At 27.1% G+C, this 15,200-nt stretch overlaps 2 protein-coding genes across 2 annotated transcripts; one reads left to right on the forward strand and one right to left on the reverse strand.

The window, feature by feature from the left end:
• Nucleotides 1–251: 251 nt before the first annotated feature.
• LOC114130474 (probable serine/threonine-protein kinase nek3) lies at nt 252–7,742 on the forward strand. Its single transcript, XM_027995454.2, is given in 4 exon segments — nt 252–532; nt 3,042–5,793; nt 5,874–5,894; nt 5,897–7,742. Coding segments are annotated over 3 exon segments (3,717 nt in total). The 5' UTR covers nt 252–532; nt 3,042–3,047; the 3' UTR covers nt 6,847–7,742.
• Nucleotides 7,743–8,784: 1,042 nt separating this feature from the next.
• On the reverse strand, nt 8,785–12,599 carry LOC114130496 (protein TRC8 homolog). The gene is given in 9 exon segments (XM_050203637.1): nt 8,785–9,075; nt 9,927–10,250; nt 10,323–10,569; nt 10,633–10,862; nt 10,942–11,197; nt 11,707–11,897; nt 11,963–12,291; nt 12,372–12,548; nt 12,551–12,599. Coding segments are annotated over 9 exon segments (1,905 nt in total). The 5' UTR covers nt 12,585–12,599; the 3' UTR covers nt 8,785–8,958.
• Between the last annotated feature and the right edge of the window lie 2,601 nt (nt 12,600–15,200).

Raw genomic sequence — 15,200 nt, forward strand, 5'->3', positions numbered from 1 at the left:
TTTTCCTTTAGAATATTCAGAATTTATTTTTACAACTACGATATTACAATTTCATTAAATTGGTTATCGATTTTTATTCCACGATATTTTATCTAATCAATAGTTAACTCACTAGTCCCTACTCGATATAATCACGAAAATATATATGTCTGGAAGTTACATGCAGGGAATACCACCTGTATAGATAAATTTAGGAATAATATTTGATATCATACTGTTTTAACGATTAAATTCCAAGTCACCCATCGGCTTGTCTCTAGTCTCTACTGTCTCCACTCTTCACTTTTCAGTACTCAGTTGTATTTCTGCCCTCTGGCTCTTTCTTCTTCTTTGCTTTTTTCTTCAAATTTCTATTTGAACAAAATAATAAGAGAACATTACTCAAGTATTTTTTTCAATTTTTATTTTATTTAATACTAAAAAGAATCTTGCTGCAATTTTACGCGTGTTAAGTCGTAGGCCATAGCCTTTAGGCTTTTTCTACCAGTAAAACATATTTTATTTTTCTGACTTTTACACAACATATCAACAGGTCAGTACATTATTTTATATTATTTAAAAATTTAATAAAATAGTACTAACAATATTATACAAAATACCCATGTATTATTATTATTTATTCGATTTGAGGAAATTAATTTTTGTTTATTTTAATACTTTATTCAAGTATTATATTCTTAATATATTTCGATAGGTATATATTTAAGGATACATCTTATATAAGTTGACTAATTAGAAGATCTATTAATCAAGATGTATTTTCTATAATATAATTTTTTTTATTTTAACTTAGGACGTTTTTATTATAATTATTAAAACTTTATAAATTTAATCTAATAGGTATGTATTAGATTTTTTTGTATAATTTAGTTTTTAGTCTAAATTTCTATATTTTTATTTTAAAGTATTGCCAATAGTTAAAAACTAAAAACATACTTAACAATTTTAATGTTACAATTATTTTGTATAAAATCTTCCCATAATAATATTTAAAATAATAATTCATAATTATAAACTATTCAAAGAAAATATAAATTAATTACAATAATTAATTTATCTTATAGATCATTGATATATCTAGTAAAAAAATTATATAACCATAATACTTATAGGTTATAATATGTTTGTTTTATTTTTAGTAGGTATTAACAAAAAAACCAATTTATTTCATTTTAAGTGAGTTATGAGTATTTTTAAATTGCTATATTTCTTATAAAATATATATAAAAATTGAAATATTATGCAAATCAATATATCTACATAGATGATTTAAAAACTAATCATTGTAAATACTTGAAATGTTCACCAAATCTTTATATTAGTGTCATCTCTATATACAGTAAAATTTTCAAAATATTTTGATCTTTTTTGAGCTATTTAAAAATAACTGAAATTTTCGATTTTTCTAAGAATTTATTTTTTTTTGAAGTGTCGATAAAAAAATTTTGGGCGTTTCAAAAAACTTGAAAATTTAATACAAGGTTCCTCGTGAGTTTTTCTTATTGTAGTTAAAAAAAAATCAAAAATTGTTGGTCATAATTTTTTATTATAAGCGTTTATAGTTTAAAATTTTATGAAATATGTCAAAATTGCAAACATTTGCAAGTAGTTTTGTGGTTGAAAAATCTTAAAAATATTCATTAAAAAGTTCAATAAAAATGTTAATTTCTAAAGTTAAAAAATTCAACACTAAGTTGTTCCTAAGTTTTTCTTCAAATACCTAGCTATAGAGAAAACTCGAATCATCATCATAGGAAAAATGTTATGAACGTTTAAATTTTTACGAAATATCGCAACCGTAACAATTTATTTTCAAACTATTTTAATATTTGTTATTATTCAAAAAGTATAGTCGTAGATAACTTGAAAATTTCATCAGTTATTTCGATTGGCATTTTTTCTTTATATGATTTAATTTTCAAAATATTAAGTTTATTTTAATGCTATTTATAGGCATTTATAATTGATATAACTAAAATTTAATTTATACTAAACATTAAAATTACCTACGGGGAGTGTGGGCCCCCCACTTTTGTATTTTACTAAATTTTCAAATCCCTTCCCCCATTGAAAAGTCCTGAGAACGTCACTGGTCCTGATCTATATTTTTATTAAAATCATCTAATTTTAAGTTACAGTTAGAAAGGTTGGTTTCCATGTAATTCTGATACACTTCTGTAGGTATTTTTTTTTAAATAATAAAATTAAAAACTAATTACAATTATACAAATAAAACAGAAATTTATTCCAACAATATAAAAAACTATTTTATTTTATTAGTATAATGTATAAAAAAATGATAGTAAATGTAGGTCTTAAAATTAAAATATATAAATACTATTTTGTCACAATTTACAAATTATACCAAGATATGCTAAAGCTTTACTGATAGTAGATTAGGCTCTGTGTGAATTATATTACTCTTCTGCTGCCATTGCTTATTTATGTATACAATTAGGCAAATGCATTTTTTATGCTTAAAACCACATATTATGCTCAGTATTGATGTGTAAAAATCTAAAAACCCAGACCCTACTAATAATTAATTATATGTACTACATACATAATCAGTGCTGGATTTAGAAGGTGGGAGGGAGGGGAAGGGGGAAATGGATATCTTTGCCCCGGGCGTAGGTTAGGGAGCTGTTGGTATAAAGGTGCTCTTAAGTGTTGACAACCCACACACATATACTATGTAAGGGTGCTAAATTTTTATTAGTTCCCGGGTATTAAATGTCCAAAAATCCAACACTGCACATAATATAATGTTTTATTTTATATTAATTAGTTACTTTCTTCATTAGTGTATTTATATTATGCTTTACCTATTACACTGTACGAGCTAATCACGTTAGGTACCTATCCCTCACTAGTATAATAAGTTCTCATTTAATATTTTTTTTTTTTTTGAATGTACTTAACTTTGTTAAAAAAAAATAAGATTAATTACAATTACAAAGATTTTAATATACATTTTATTTAATTTTAACTATTCAATAAAAGTAAATCTAAATAATTAATATCAAATATTTTTGTTATAGAACATCATGACTTTCCCTACTGCTGTGAAAAAATCTGGACCTCTTACAATCTCCAAATCTGGATCAGGATCAAAGGCTTTATCACCAGGATCTCCTAAATCACCTGGTTCTCCTCAGATACTACCTGGGTCTTCTAAAGCACCGCTGGCTAGTAAGGCTTCTGAAAAAATCAGTACTGGGTCTTCTGTGAAGAAACCATCTGTTCCCTTAAAAAGCTCAACTATTAAGAATATTACCAAACCTATTGTTGATGCTAAGTTAGAAGTTGAAAAAACTTCTGCTGCCAAAGGAGTGACAAAATCTGTGACTAAACCACCTCCACTTAATATAAAAATAACGGATGCTAAAGGATTGCAATCGCCTAAAACTCCAACAAAATCATCAATTAAATCTCAAATGTTGACTAAATCTCCTTTGGTAACTAAGCCTGCATTAGTTTCTAAATCAACTTCGGTTTCAACTGGAATGGTTAGATCACCATCAATTACTAAATCATCTCAAGCATCTGTCATTTCGCCAATAACTAAATCTTCTCAAGTAACCACTGGAGTTAAGTCTTCAACTACATCTCCTCTCCCAGTTAAATCAACTTTAACACCTAAATCATCTGCTGTGTCTTCTCCAGTTGCAAAATCTCCTCCAGTAGTATCTAAAACAAATTCTACAGTTCCAAAATCACCAACAAGGATCACTTCAACTCTTACTTCTAAGTCTGTAACATCTACAGCAAGTAAAGAGAGCACTATATCATTAAAATCAAAAGAACAAACAATTGTTGCAAAACCTACTACTCCGGTTAAAAAAGCACCTATACTATCTGTAAAGAGTTCTACAAGTGCTAAGAGCCCAACTACACCAACAAACAAACCACCTGTGATATCAAAAAGCTTATCTACGACTTCTAGCCTAAAATCAAGTTCTGTGAAGACACCGACTTCTCCTTTAAAATTAACCAAAGAACCAACTAGTACTGCGAAGACATCTGCTTTAAAGCCGACTAACAATTCTACCGTGATTTCCAAATCGAATTCTACATCTTCAAAAGCTATTGTTAAAAAAGAATCAAGCTCTTTATCGCTACTTTCCGTTAAGTCTTCTTCGACAATAAAGTCAACTACTTCACCAGTGTCAAAAACGTTGACTTTGAAAGCTAACGTTACTCCATTATCATCATCATCATCAGTTACTAAGAATTTGATTCCAAAATCACCAGTAGCAAAAACTAGGCCATTGGCAGTTGTAAAAATTCCATCATCACCTACAGTGAAAACTCCGCTATCATCAAGTGTAAAAACTCCATCATCGCCAATTGTAAAAACATCAATGTCGACAGCCGCAAAAATTAAAACTCCATCACCAGCAGTGAAAACTAGAACTCCTTCACTATCGTTGACAAAACCCCCTTTGTCTCCAGTAGTAAAAAAAATGGTACCAACCAAATTGATATTAAGTCCTGGACCATCTAAAAGCAAATCTCTTTCATCTTCTAGACTCAATTCAGTTTCTACTGAGAGTTTGGCTTCAAGAACATCTTTAAAATCTCCCATGACTCCTAAATCTACCAGAGTGGTTCCAAAAAGTCCTTCAAAAATAATTAAGAAAACTGAAGAACCAAAAGCTAAAGGTATTCGTGGTGGACAACCAATTAAGAAGACCATAGAAATCCCAGGAATAACTGAGTTGCCTTCTAATCAAGTTTCAAACGAACAAGAAACTCTTAAGTTTGATTTTGTATTAGAAAATGCATTTGATAGTATTTTGAAAAAAGAAAATGATTCTACAATCACTCAAATACCAGATCAAGATTCATTAAGCCTTGAGAAATTAGAAACTCATAAAATAGTTGAAAATATTAATGATGACTTAAAAATTACTAACGATTTTGCCAATAAAGAAAGTGCACTTTCAAACATAATAAATGCTCAAAATATTCATTCATCGCCAGAAGTTCATGAAAATAATTTAGAAACTATTGAAGAGGACTCAATAGAACCTTTAGCAACACCATCACTCAATGAACAGAAACAAAAAGACATTAATATTTTATCAGACTTTGAAGTTGTGAAAAAGGACGAATGTATGCCATGTTTAAATAGTATTTCTCAATCTGCTAATGGTTGTAGTATTGTTTTTGATGACAATCATTTTAATATAACAAATGAAAATGCCTTTACAAATCAGTTGGATGAAACACAATCGTGCGTTATAGATATAGATGATCACTTTGAACCTATGAATGACAAATTAGTTCTTGGAGATGTGCCATTTGAAACTGATTCAAGTCAAGATGATGTTTCTGATAACGAACAAACTATTCAAAAAGAAGTAGTCGAAAATAAAAATTGTGGTGCAGACCAAAATGATGATGTTGATGATGTATTTATATTCACAGATAATATATCAATTAATAGTGCCGATAGTACTGAACATTTTATTCATCAATTTATGCCAAAATCAATCAAACGATCTGAAGGTTCATCATCTATTAGTACAGATGACGGAAGTCTTCTTAGTCGTAAATCTTATTCGGAAGCCGTTGCAGGATCACCTAAAGATGGAGAGTATTATTTTGACTATGATTTTGAAATGGTTGATGATTGTTTGGATTATGATGATGAAGGACGATCAGTATTTGTTGAAGTAACAGAAAAGGAATTTCCAGAATTAAAACCAAAAGATTTATCTGGTAAAAGAAGAAGAAACAAAAAACAAAAGAAGAGGAATTACAGTAACAGAACAGAATCTCAATCTGGTAAATATTAATTTTTTAACGCATGTAATATAATTATTTATTTATATTTTATATATGTTGCTTTGTTGTTGATTTTTTAGATTCAAGTACTGAAATCAATTACAACCAGAAGATTTTGATGGGAATGAATTTTGTCGTTACATCAAGATGATGAAGGATTGTTCGTTTTATCCAAATGGATTATTTTCATCGGATTCAGTCAAATTATCTACTTCATCATCCTTATCATGGTTAGACATATCTATCCGTACGACTGATGATGACTTAACACCATCTATAGAGAACTTAAGTACCTATGAAGTTTTCCAAGCAAGTAATTTGAATAAAGAATTTTTAACGTCAATAATTGGCTCCAGCGAATCAACTACAACAAATGAAACTACCTGGTTTTGGAAATCTATTGAGGGTAAACATCAACCCCACAATAAGGCCAACATAACACTTAGTCTTCAACCAAGACCTAAACATTTAACTACACCTCGTTTCATGATTCTTTTGGCACTCATTAGTGAGGCTAAGGGATACGAAATCAAACCATTATTGTCTGAAAATTTTGTCACTAGAGATTGCATGTCAAGATTTGATGAAAAAATTAGACGGCTCATGGTTCAAGGATTTTGGCTTATTGGCCGTTTAATAAATGAAAGTTTGTCTGAAGATGAAGAAGTGAATTGTGGAAATCCATTCGGGTTCGTTGATGGTGACATTGGCTTATGGTGGGCAGGAATTAATATGTTGGATTGGCAAGAACACTTGAAAGAATGTGGTAGTCAAAACAAGGACTTACCTAACTGCTATCAGTTTGTTATTGAAAACATGGGCATGACTAAACATAATACAGCTGAAGCTCTATCAATCATGAATGCTATGCCCGATGACTTTATGAGCGAACTGGATATGGAAAATTTCATACACACTGTGCGTAATGTCAAGTATTACGGTGGAAACTGTTTTGTTGACAGTGAAGAGAATTTAGAAAACCAAAATGAAGTCTTTGAACAGGATGATGAAGACCTTATAGAATGGGAAAAAAGCTCTGTTGAAAAAATCTAAATACTTGATATTTTTTACTATTGTTAAGATTTAAAATAATTATATAAATTCACTATTAAATTTAACATATTTAATAAGATAAATAACAAATATAAATATAATGATAAGAAATATTTAACTTTTATGTTTAAACATAAATTCAATAATTTAACCTATATTATATTGTATTTTCTAAATTTAAATTTCTAAAATGGAACTATAGACTAAGTTTAATAATTATTGTATTATATTAATATAGATAATTAATAAGGATTACTAGTATAATGATATATTGCATGTTAAAACGTTTACCTAACAGATAAAAAAAATTGTAATATTTTGACTTCATTTTGAAATACTAAAATATTAAATAGCAATAACTCATACTGTGTATAAAATAAACTATTTATTATGTTTAAAACATGGTGTTGTAATTTGTTAACAATCATAAGCACAATAATCAATTTACAAGAGTAAATACAATGAAAAGTTAACAAACAATTGCATTACTATCAGAATCAATAAGAAAAATAATAAGTAAATGCAATTAAAATATTTTAAAAGTATTAAATACAACAATATATAATTATTAGTTAATGATACAATAATATAACATTCTGTAGATCATAAAATATCTTAAGTGATTATATTGATAGTTATCATTGCTGTAAAAAAAATAGGAAACATTGATTTTTGTATTATCTAATAACTTATACATAAACACAAATAGATTTGTTTTTCTATATTAGTTCATTGTTGATTACAAAATTAAGTATCACAAAACAATTATTACAGTCTGATATGATGACTTTTGACAACAAATACCTTATATGTTAATTTTTACTTCTTCCATAACACTAAATAGTAAATGGTAAAATAGAAACAATTTTGAACAAGATTAATGTTAAAAAAAAGCATACTTCTATTATTTAAGTACCAATACAAATTAAGTACAAATTTAATAAAAAAAACATAATGTTTAAATTTTGATAAAAAATAAAAATAAGTACAAAAAAGTATATTTTCACTTCATAAAATTATATTAACCTATTAAAAACCACCTTTTCTCATCCGACACCGAGTTACTTTAATATTGCTTTACTTAAGAAACAGTAATGTTATATTATCAACAATTATGTACTGAAACTACAATTTAATAAAATATTGTTTGTTACACATTTAAACAAATAATATAATTTTAAATATCTACTATAAAATTTAAGATACAAAAATATTGATTTAACAAATATAAGCAAAATATTAGTAATATTTTAAGTTTAACTATAACACTATATTCTTTTGTAATGTGTAATGTATTGAATATTAAAAATATTTATTCTAATTGAAATGGTGGTAATTGAATAGATAAATGCAATTCCATTGTTAAGAAATATAAAAATTATATTTTTGTTAATTAAAATATAAATATGAAGCTAGTCGAAGATTAAAATTTAAAAAAGATATACATTTCTTCTATTATACGAGCATAAGTACGAGTGAGTGGCTTTAAATAGCTATTTATTAGCTTTTTATTTGTTAATATATACTAATTATAATACTGAAGTTTTTGATTTAAGATAAAATAATGTTTAAACATTTACAATCTGGTTTTCCCTTGGAGTTTAATTTTTAAAAGCAAAATTTTTAAATCTAAAAAAAAATGCATATTATGTTTTATGACTTTATGAAGTATTTTAATTAAATTTATTACTAAATCTAGCTGTATCTTCTAAAATATTAATTTTGGTAAATAAATACAACTATAAAACACATACATATTGTGATGTTTTAAAAAAAAATAGTAAATAAATCAATACAGTTAATAAGCTTTACATTAAACAAGTGGGATATACAATTTACAAATATTTGAATTATATACAGCAAACATAACATTTGTATGACATACCATACTCAATTAAGTAATCATATTATAATTTAACCCTGATTTTCAATTTAAAATTTTAAAAGGTTGAATACTAATAAAATTGTTTATTATTGATAATTACTTAAAACTTAGAACCACATAATAGTACACAATTAAAATTTTTTAGTTATTTGTTTAGATACTATTGTAATTGTTAATATTTACATTGAATAAAAGTTCATAATAAAATCTAATCAGTAACAAATTAACTATGAATTATCAGCATCAATAACATTTTGAAGATCTTGAAAGTGATTTGTATCTTGTTTCTGGACATTTGACATTTCTGCCTTGTATAAAATATCATGACATAATGGACATCGATCCTAAGTCATACAATAATTTTGAATTACATAAAAACAAAATAAATATATGTACAACTTCTTTTGTTGATAAAACTTTTGTATTAGTGAGTCTAGTGAAATACTTGAATAAAAAAATTCAAATGCTTTTTAAACACTTATACTGATTGATTTTTTTTATAAAACAACATTAATTAAAAATCTACTTAAGTTCTTGATAATTTTTTTTTACATAACTTTTAATCAAAATAAAATACAATTTTTTTTTTAACTTTTTTGATTGACAACATACATCTTCAATTTCACATTCTGAAATAGAATCGTTTGGATTATTTTGATACATAAAAATCAAAATTTGGACAAGTAGTTAATAAATTATTAGTGTTTAAAGTTTATGTTAGAAGAGAAGTAGATCAACATTTTGCAAGGTATCTTCATACTACACCACTCCACTCAACTAGACTTTAAATACTTATAAAGTTATAACTCATAAATTACTCATCTGAATTTCAATTGTTATGTATTGAAAAAAAAGAATTTTATAAAAATTTATTAAATTTTAATATTTTTACTTAAAAAAATATTCTATTGTTCAATGTTTCATTTCAACTGAAAATTATTTTCAATAATGATAGTAAATTTTAAATTAATGAGTATTGTTTGATAAAAAAATCATCTTATATACATTTTTTGAACAATGCTATAAAGTTACTTAATACTTAAAATTAAGAACTAATATTATGTGTGTGGCATCATTTTACTTTTTAAACCACATTAAGTGTTTTTTTATAGTGTCAGTAATTGATAAATAATAATCTAAAGTTAACTTATTTTATAGAATTAATTTTTATAAAAAAATATAAAAAACTATTTACCTGTACATAGAGCCATTTACGCAGACATACACCATGGAAATAATGATTGCATTTGGTAATTTTTGCCGATCCCATATTTTGGTAACATATGGCACAGACATCATCTAATTCAGCTAATTGTCGACTAGTTGCTTCTGGTAACGATTCAATTTTTTTCACAGCTGTTCGGCGTTTAATGAATACTCTCCATCCGTCTCTAGCATCACACCATATGTTGAAATATGCGTGTATACACATCATAGATGCACGTACTGCACCACCAGATACAAATACCATAATATAAACACCATTTAGAAAAAGAAAGATGCCAAAACAGAATTCCACCTAAAATAATATGATAACCATGTGACCATGACATTATGTGACCATAATATTATAATATAATATATAAATTACCGTATTGCCAAATGATTTGATGTAATACACATAATCATCTAATTTCTCCCAAAAGGTTGTGCGATAGGCATCAATTAAAAATAATGAATAGACAGCTAACGATACCAATACTTTTATAATAATTTCAATATTGAAAGAAGAAACTGCTAGTAGCCAAGTGCTGAGTGAATGGTGAGACCACAAATATGCTAACATAGTGATTGGAAACACTATGAGAAATCCACAAACTAAAAGAGCTCTTATATGTCTAAAAAATTAATTTAATTAATTTTAAAACATTTATAATAATTATTAATAATTAATATAGTACCTATTAAGTGAAGGATTATGAGAAGCGCTCAAAGACATTAATAATGGATTAACCACATTATGGATGTAATGCAGTAACGCAGCGCAAAGTAAACAAATATTACGATAGAGCCTAATAAAGCGCTTTTCTGGATCTAAGCCTGTTAGTCCTGTTTGCAAAGCTAATATATAAAATAATACAGCAGAAATTGTTCCAATGCTTTTATCATCTACATCCTCAGTTAACAGCACCTAAATAAAATAAGAGTTAAGTTATAAAATAACAGTTACAAAAATCTAAAAATATAAATCTATATGTTTATTATCTTACCCATTGGAAGAATACTCCTATATAATGACAAAAGTATGAAACAAAACTTGTCATTCCTAAAACTGCTGTAAATGTGTCGCATCCTTTAATTAATAAATATTTCACAGCTCCGAATAAAGTTTCATTTTTAATTTCCATATCAGTTAATAGGTATAAGATTTGTTCCAGTACTCGTATAGCCCAAAATATTCTTAAAACACTGGGGATTTGGAGACGAATCCACTCTGCTTCAATCATGGCAGATATTCCAAAATTACTAGAACAAAATACATATTATCATAATATATTAAATAGTAGGTATATAATAAATAATATATTATATTATGCATAAAATATTAAAATTATACTTATTGTTAATTGATTATAAATCAGCATTTCTCAACCAGGAGGACGCGATCATCTTAACTAGGGGTCAAATAAGTCAAAAATAATAAAACACTAATTTACAAAACAAACCTTTTTATTTAAAATTTTTTAATGAATAAAAAAAATACTTATACCTGTAACAAATTTAAATTAGGTTCTACACATGGTATTTATAAACTGATATTCATAATGGTATATTTCGTTTGGTTCATGATATGATATTTTTATTGTTCAAATTTGTACTTAATATAGATAGAAGGGTTGTAAAGTGATTGACTATACCTATTTGGGGGTCGTGACACTAGAAAGGTTGAGAAATGCTGGTAAAAATAATAATAATTATAATACAAAAACTAATAATGGTAATAAAAATGTACAAAATATATAAAGTTGCTTTACTTGATAGTTTCCCGTGCATGACTATATCCATTACAAATTAAATTTGTAATCGTAAATATATTTAACCATAATGTTTTCAACATAATAAACAATGGTAACAATGTTGATAACACTGTTACTGTATTCAAAATTCCATGTGTACCAGGTATTAATGAGATTAAAGTAGGAATAACAAAACTGAAGCTGAAAATCTGAAATAATAAAAACATTATTATTTTTTCAAGATGAAAGTTAATTAAATGGTATAAGTATTTACTTTATTGATTGAATGATTTGTAGTAAAGACTTGTAAAAAATCAAATAGTAATGATAGACAACACTGTAGAACTAAATTGCGGATTAACAGGTACAAGAAATTTATGATTTGTAGTTGTGTAAAAAGATGTAAAATTCCATCTACATCCCATGTTATAACTTCATTTATTGTATCAATTTTAAAGTTTTCATATTTGCCTGATAAAACTTTAAGTGTTTGTATGTTTGACCAATAAGAAAGAAGTACAATGCAAACAGAAACTACATGAAAGTACACTAAATATAGGTATCTGGCAGGTAGAACAAATAAACATGACGAGGAACAAAATACTAGAAAAATAAAAAATAAAATTGAATTAATTGATATCTTTGTATTATTACTTTTATTATTTGAGATTTTATTAACTTACTTAAACAAGATACTATTATTTTGATGAAAGATAAAAATATGGCCTTGTAATATTGCGCAGACTCTCCAATCTCAATTTGACTGAGGGTGCTATTTACAAAGTCATCATCTGCTGGAAATATTATATCCGCCAAATCTGGAACCCCGAAACTACTTTTGAAGAGTTCGTCCATAATAATATGGGTGGAACCCTCAACAAATTACAAAGACTCATGTTGGCTGGAGTTTTAAATACTTAATTTAATAAAGCTGTAAGTAATATAACCTGAAAATAATTACAAAAATTATTTATAAATTGGTAATAGTTATATTAAATAGGACATAATAATATAAAAATGCATACTTGGAGGACACAGAGGACAGATCAAGATCAACAACCACAGGTACAGACACCAATGAGACGAAATTATTTGACAAAAACATGTGAATAATTTATAATATAATGTTTATAAAACAATTTGATTAACCAAGATGGATTTTTTTCTTGTTGACACATACATATTATTTAATTACAAAAACATACTATTTAATAAAAAAAAAAAAAGAGGGCAATCAGAATGTTGAATATTAGCGGTTGGTGCCGTTGGTGGGTATTGCTTTAAAGTACGGAACGCGATTTTTTCGGCATTACACGCTACGGAAGTCAAATATTGTATTTAAAGTAGCAACACATCGATACGAAGGAGATTGTACAATTTATTATAATATTATTACTGATTTGTAATGATATCTGGACATTGTTATCTAACGTCTTCACCACAGATCAGACCAGCAGTGGGTTAGCGAGTAAACAGCTGATTATATAATAATAATAATAATAAATAATACGACGTATTATCACTAAACAAAAATGATAATACCAACGTGTATTTAAAAATAAATAAGGGTATAATAATTAATACCATATTATGACTTATATTGTAGTACAATAGTCTCGAGCACAGTCTAAAAAAATATTGATCGTGATCTCAAAAGTGACCGCCGAGGCCCGAGAGATCAAATCTGTGTGGAAGACGAAAGGTCGAAAATTCATCGTTCTTATGTCTATGTTCTCTCCCCACCATAATATCCAACGGCTAACTTACTGAACTTACCAACCTGTTGCTCTAGAGCGACGGAAGTTAGAGATCAAAAATTCCTTCCGCTCCATGCCACGCCACATCTCCCGCACCGTGGGATCGTATAGATTGTGCCTAGACAGGCTCGCCTGAATTTGGCGTGGTATATAGTAAATATAGACAAACCCGCGCCTCGCGCCGTGGGATCCTAGCTTTTTATAGCCATACAGTGTCATGTATTATTGTAGTAATTGCAATCTATAATATAGCTCATGTTCTTAGATTAATGGCGTATTCAACCACATTCAGCTATTCAACTTCTATTTTTTACGGATATCAAATTGTTCGTGGAAAAGGAATTTTTCACGGAGTGCCCGCATTTTCGCCATTCACATGCGTGAAGTATTGAAGTGGACACGGTCTTCGGCGAATTTACAATGCAATTTTCATCATATGTTTATGTTAATATTTTCATTATTTCTTACACACAGTGTTAATGTCAGTTTTCTGAATATTTTGAGACTTTTTGAGTTATTGATGGACTTTTGAAGTATAAATTGTATACATTAGGCTTTTCATAAATCATGCGGTTTTTATGTACCTACTGATTAAAAAATATAAGAAATACATTATTACAATACTTGTATATAGGTATCTAACTTATTCTAACTATGTAAGCGTTTCTTTCAGTATTTTGATAAAATTTGTAGTCTCAAAAAATTTGCAAATTATTTTGTAATAAGTAATTTTTCTTCTTTTTTTCTAAAATTTGAATATTTATAAAATGTCTCGTAAGTTTTATTAAAAAAAATAACCAAACATTAATTTTTTATTAGTGTTGAAGTTTAAATTTTAGATTCCAGCAATGAATACATATTGATTTTACCATGATGTCTTTTTTGTGTATGAGTAGTATCTACACAATAAGTAGTCAACAAAATGTTTTAATTTTCAATTTTTCAATTGGGTGGAAACTGGTAACTGGTTTTTAATTATTTTAATTACTGTTATATGTCTATATTTAATTATTAATTATTATTATAATCCCAAGTATAATTGTTTTTATAATCGGAAATAACAAACAAAAAATTATGAAAAACCATAATTTTCATACAAATCTATAATTTATGACAAAATCGGTTTCGTTTATTTGATGGAACTCAAAAAAGAGAACCGCCACAAAATTTTCACCATAATATGTTTTAATATAATAGTTTTTTATTTACGATAACATTTTCAAAGTATTTTTGAGCTATTAATATTAGCCATAAGAAATTTTCAATTATTTTTTTATTTATATTTTTTATAAATACAGATAACAAATTATTCGCGTGTTGTAATGCTAGAAAATTGATTACAATGTCCTCGTCCTAAGTTGTTAATTTCCCAATTAATAAATATCGAAAATGTCTAATCACATCTCACAATATATATCTTTATAATGTATACAGGGCCGTCTTAAGTTTTGCAGGGGCTCATGGGAACCCGGAGCTTAAGGAGCCCTTTTAGTAGGCCTACACAAGTTGAATAAAAACATCAAAAGTTATTTAATATGATTACTTTATTAATTAAAAACTATTTTATAGAATTTAGAATTATTTTTTTTTTATTTGGTCGTATTAAATATGAATACGTTACAGCTTACAATTTAAAATTGTAATTTCGATTATTCGGGGCCCCCATTTGGCTGGGGGCCCTGGACACGTGCCCCAGGTGCCCATAGGCCATAGGGTATAGACGGAACTGAATGTATAGATACTGACAAAATTCAT

This window comes from Aphis gossypii, chromosome 1 (genome assembly GCF_020184175.1).
Source record: "Aphis gossypii isolate Hap1 chromosome 1, ASM2018417v2, whole genome shotgun sequence".
NCBI lineage: Eukaryota > Metazoa > Arthropoda > Insecta > Hemiptera > Aphididae > Aphis > Aphis gossypii.